The sequence below is a fragment of the Charadrius vociferus genome, unplaced genomic scaffold (genome assembly GCF_000708025.1).
Source record: "Charadrius vociferus isolate BGI_N301 unplaced genomic scaffold, ASM70802v2 scaffold955, whole genome shotgun sequence".
Lineage (NCBI taxonomy): Eukaryota > Metazoa > Chordata > Aves > Charadriiformes > Charadriidae > Charadrius > Charadrius vociferus.
In genome coordinates, this window is record NW_009648448.1 from 150,072 (window position 1) to 155,446 (window position 5,375).

Consider the following 5,375-nt stretch of genomic DNA (forward strand, 5'->3'; position numbering starts at 1 on the left):
AGGGTGAAAGCACCCAAAACAGGAAGGAAAGCTCCTAAAACTGGGTGAAAGCACCCAAAACGGGGTGAAAGCACCCAAAACAGGGGGAAAGCACCTAAAACAGGATGAAAGGACCCAAAACAGGGGGAAAGCACCTAAAACAGGGGGGAAAGCTGCTAAAACTGGGTGAAAGGACCCAAAAGAAGGTGAAAGCACCCAAAACAGAGGGGGATAGCACCTAAAAGTGGGTGAAAGCACCCAAAACAAGGGGAAAGCACCCAAAAGAGGGGGGAAAGCAGCCAGAGGAGGGCGCAAGCACCCAGGGAAAGGGTGAAAGCACCCCAAAACAGCGGGGAAGGAGCCAAAATAGGGTGAAAGCACCCAAAACAGGAAGGAAAGCTCCTAAAACTGGGTGAAAGCACACAAACCAAGGTGCAAGCACCCAAAATAGGGTGAAAGCACCCAAAACAGGGGGGATAGCACCTAAAACTGCATGAAAGGACCCCAAAACAGGGTGAAAGGACCCAAAATAGCGGGGTTAATATCCTAAAACTGGGTGAAATCACCCCAAAACAGGGTGGAAGCACCAGAAGAGGGCGCAAGCACACAGGGAAAGGGTGAAAGCACCAAAAACAGAAGGGAAGGACCCAAAATAGGGTGAAAGCACCCAAAACAGGGGGGATAGCACCCAAAACAGGGGGGGATAGCACCCAAAACTGGGTGAAAGCAGCCAAAACAAGGGGAAAGCACCCAAAAGAGGGGGGAAAGCAGCCAGAGGAGGGAGCAAGCACCCAGGGAAAGGGTGAAAGCACCCCAAAATAGAGGGGAAGGACCCAAAATAGGGTGAAAGCACCCAAAACAGGAAGGAAAGCTCCCAAAACTGGGTGAAAGCACCCAAAACAAGGGGAAAGCACCTTAAACAGGATGAAAGGACCCCAAACAGGGGGGGGATAGCACCCAAAACAGGGTGAAAGCACCCAAAACAGGAAGGAAAGCTCCTAAAACTGGGTGAAAGCACCCAAAACGGGGTGAAAGCACCCAAAACAGGGGGAAAGCACCTAAAACAGGATGAAAGGACCCAAAACAGGGGGAAAGCACCTAAAACAGGGGGGAAAGCTGCTAAAACTGGGTGAAAGGACCCAAAAGAAGGTGAAAGCACCCAAAACAGAGGGGGATAGCACCTAAAAGTGGGTGAAAGCAGCCAAAACAAGGGGAAAGCACCCAAAAGAGGGGGGAAAGCAGCCAGAGGAGGGCGCAAGCACCCAGGGAAAGGGTGAAAGCACCCCAAAATAGAGGGGAAGGACCCAAAATAGGGTGAAAGCACCCAAAACAGGAAGGAAAGCTCCCAAAACTGGGTGAAAGCACCCAAAACAAGGGGAAAGCACCTTAAACAGGATGAAAGGACCCCAAACAGGGGGGGGATAGCACCCAAAACAGGGTGAAAGCACCCAAAACAGGAAGGAAAGCTCCTAAAACTGGGTGAAAGCACCCAAAACGGGGTGAAAGCACCCAAAACAGGGGGAAAGCACCTAAAACAGGATGAAAGGACCCAAAACAGGGGGAAAGCACCTAAAACAGGGGGGAAAGCTGCTAAAACTGGGTGAAAGGACCCAAAAGAAGGTGAAAGCACCCAAAACAGAGGGGGATAGCACCTAAAAGTGGGTGAAAGCACCCAAAACAAGGGGAAAGCACCCAAAAGAGGGGGGAAAGCAGCCAGAGGAGGGCGCAAGCACCCAGGGAAAGGGTGAAAGCACCCCAAAATAGAGGGGAAGGACCCAAAATAGGGTGAAAGCACCCAAAACAGGGGGGATAGCACCTAAAACTGCATGAAAGGACCCCAAAACAGGGTGAAAGGACCCAAAATAGCGGGGTTAATATCCTAAAACTGGGTGAAATCACCCCAAAACAGGGTGGAAGCACCAGAAGAGGGCGCAAGCACACAGGGAAAGGGTGAAAGCACCAAAAACAGAAGGGAAGGGCCCAAAATAGGGTGAAAGCACCCAAAACGGGGTGAAAACACCCCAGAAACGGCAAAACCGCCCCCAAAAAGGGCAAAATCACCCCCAGAAAGGGCAAAAGCACCCCGAGAAAAAGGCAAAACCACCCCAGAAAGGGGCCAAAATGCCCCAAAAGGGCAAAAGCACTCACAAAAAAGGGCGAAACCACCCCAGAAAAGGGCAAAAGCACCCCAGAAAAGGGCAAAAGCACCCCAAAAACGGCAAAAGCACACACAAAAAAGAGCAAAAGCACCCCAAAAAAGGAAAAACCGTCCCAAAAAAGGGCAAAAACACTCACAAAAAGGGGCAAAACCACCCCAGAAAAGGGCAAAAGCACCCCAAAAAAGTTAAAAGCACACACAAAACCAGATAAAAACACCCAAAACGAGCAAAAGTACCTCCCAAAAAGGACAAAAACACCCCAAAAATGGCAAAACCACCCCAAAAAAGGGCAAAAGCACTCACAAAAAAGAGCAAAAGCACCCCAGAAAAGGGCAAAACCGCCCCAAATTGGCAAAAATCCCCCCAAAAGCCAAAATCACTCCAAAAAGGGGCGAAAATGGCCCAAAAGGGCAAAAGTACCCCAAAAAAAGGACAAAAGTACCCCAAAAAAGGGCAAAACCACCCCCCTAAAGGCCAAAAACACCCCAAAAAAGGGCAAAAGCACCCCGAAAAAAGGCAAAAGCACCCCAGAAAAGGGCAAAACCGCCCCAAATTGGCAAAAATCCCCCCAAAAGCCAAAATCACTCCAAAAAGGGGCGAAAATGGCCCAAAAGGACAAAAGTACCCCCCAAAAAGGACAAAAGTACCCCAAAAAAGGGCAAAACCACCCCCCTAAAGGCCAAAAACACCCCCAGAAAGGGCAAAAGCACCCCGAAAAAAGGCAAAAGCACCCCAGAAAAGGGCAAAAATGCCCCCAAAGGGCAAAAGCACTCACAAAAAAGGGCGAAACCACCCCAGAAAAGGGCAAAAGCACCCCAAAAACGGCAAAAGCACACACAAAAAAGAGCAAAAGCACCCCAAAAAAGGAAAAACCGTCCCAAAAAAAGGGTAAAAACACTCACAAAAAGGGGCAAAACCACCCCAGAAAAGGGCAAAAGCACCCCAAAAAAGGCAAAAGCACACACAAAACCGGATAAAAACACCCAAAATGAGCAAAAGTACCCCCCAAAAAGGACAAAAGCACCCCAAAAATGGCAAAACCACCCCAAAAAAAGGCAAAAGCACTCACAAAAAAGAGCAAAAGCACCCCAGAAAAGGGCAAACCCGCCCAAAATTGGCAAAAGTACCCCAAAAAGGCAAAAGGACCCCAAAAAGGGCAAAAACACCCCCCAAAAAAGGCAAAACCACCCCAAAAAGGGGCAAAAATGCCCCAAAAGGACAAAAGTACCCCCCAAAAAGGACAAAAGCGCCCCCAAAAAGCGCAAAACCACCCCCGAAAGGGCAAAAGTACCCCCAAAAAGGGCAAAAGTACCCCAAAAAAGGGCACCCCCACCCCCCGGCACCTCCCCCGCGGGCACAAATTTGGGCTGAAATCAGCCTCATTAGGGAAAAAAAAGCACAACCGGAGCTGGTTTGGCCCCCAAAATGGCCTCGGAGAAGCCCCTGTGGTTGCCACACGCGTGTGGTGGCGTGTTGGGGCGTGTTGTAGCGTGTGGCGCTGCGTTGCGGCGTGTTGTGGGGTGTTGTGGCGCGTTGTAGCGTGTTGTGGGGTGTTGTGGCGCGTTGTAGCGTGTTGTGGGGGGTTGTGGCGTCTCCTGGGGTGTCGTGGGGTGTCGTGGCGTGTTGTGGCGTGTCGTGGGGGGGTTGTAGCATGTTGTGGCGTGTTGTGGTGTGTCAAGGAGTGCTGTGGGGTGTTGTAGTATGTTGTGGCATGTTGTGGGGTGTTGTGACATGTTGTGGTGTGCGTGTTGTAGCGTGTTGTGGTGTGTTGTAGCATGTTGTGGCATGTTGTGGTGTGTTGTGTGTTGTGACATGTTGTGGTGTGAGTGTTGTAGCGTGTTGTGGTGTGTTGTAGTGTGTTGTGGTGTGTCACGGAGTGTTGTGGTGTGTTGTGGGGTGTTGTAGCCTATTGTGGAGTGCTGTGGTGTGTTGTAGTATGTTGTGACATGTTATGGTGTGTTGCAGTGTGTTGTGACATGTTGTGGAGAGTTGTGGAGTCTTGCAGCATGTCGTGGTGTGTTGTAGCGTGTTGTGGCATGTCATGGCATGTCGTGGAGTGTTGTGGTGTGTTGTAGTGTGTTGTGACATGTCATGGCATGTCGTGGAGAGTTGTGGTGTGTTGCAGCACGTCGTGGGGTGTTGTGGCATGTCATGGCGTGTCGTGGTGTGTCATGGCGTGTCGTGGCGTGTCGTGGCATCCTGTGGCGTGTTTCAGTGCGCCGCGGAGCCTTGTGGCGCATTGTGGAACGCTGCGGCACGTTGCGGCATGCGGCGGCGTGCTGTAGCGTGTCATGGCGTGTTGTGCCGCGGCATGGCGTGCTGTGGCGTGTCATGGCGTGTTTTGGTGTGTCGTGGTGTGTTGTGGCATGTCGTGGCGTGTCATGGAGGGTCGTGGCGTGTTTCAGTGCGCCGTGGAGCCTTGTGGCGCGTTGTGGAATGCTGCGGTGTGTTGTGGCATGAGGCAGCGTGCTGTGGCATGTCGTGGCGTGTTGTGCCACAGTGTGGTGTGCTGTGGCGTGTCATGGCGTGTCGTGGCGTGTCGTGGAGTGTCGTGGCGTGCTGTGGCGTGTTTCAGTGCGCCGCAGAGCCTTGCGGCACGTTGTGGAACGCTGCGGCACGTTGCGGCATGCGGCGGCGTGCTGTGGTGTGTCATGGCGTGTTGTGCCGCAGCATGGTGTGCTGTGGCATGTCATGGCGTGTTGTGGCATGTTGTGGTGTGTTGTGGCATGTCGTGGCGTGTCGTGGAGTGTCGTGGCGTGCTGTGGGGTCTTTCAGTGTGCCGCAGAGCCTTGCGGCACGTTGTGGAACGCTGCGGCGTGTTGCGGCATGCGGTGGCGTGCTGTGGCGTGTCGTGGTGTGTTGTGGCATGCTGTGGCGTGTCATAGTGTGTCGTGGCATGTCGTGGCGTGCTGTGACGTGTTTCAGTGCACCGTGGAGCCTTGAGTCGCGTTGTGGAATGCTGCGGCGTGTTGTTCCATGCGGCGGCGTGCTGTGGCATGTCGTGGCGTGCTGTGGCATGCTGTGGCGTGTCGTGGCGTGTCGTGGAGTGTCGTGGCGTGCTGTGGCGTGTTTCAGTGCGCCGCGGAGCCTTGTGGCGCATTGTGGAACGCTGCGGCACGTTGCGGCATGCGGCGGCGTGCTGTGGTGTGTCATGGCGTGTTGTGCCGCAGCATGGTGTGCTGTGGCATGTCATGGCGTGTTGTGGCATGTTGTGGTGTGTTGTGGCATGTCGTGGCT

General features: G+C 53.0%; 2 protein-coding genes across 2 annotated transcripts in view; one reads left to right on the forward strand and one right to left on the reverse strand.

The window, feature by feature from the left end:
• The window catches only part of PGLYRP2 (peptidoglycan recognition protein 2), a 26,264-nt gene extending 21,793 nt beyond the window's left edge, over window positions 1-4,471 (reverse strand). Inside the window, exon 1 of the mRNA XM_009885561.1 lies at window positions 4,267-4,471. Coding sequence (XP_009883863.1) covers window positions 4,267-4,471 — 205 coding nt within the window. The remainder of the gene's footprint in view (window positions 1-4,266) is intronic.
• Window positions 4,472-4,659: 188 nt separating this feature from the next.
• LOC104286918 (mucolipin-1-like) overlaps window positions 4,660-5,375 on the forward strand; it is a 3,925-nt gene continuing 3,209 nt past the window's right edge. Inside the window, exon 1 of the mRNA XM_009885562.1 lies at window positions 4,660-4,782. Within this exon, the coding sequence (XP_009883864.1) occupies window positions 4,660-4,782 (123 nt within the window). The remainder of the gene's footprint in view (window positions 4,783-5,375) is intronic.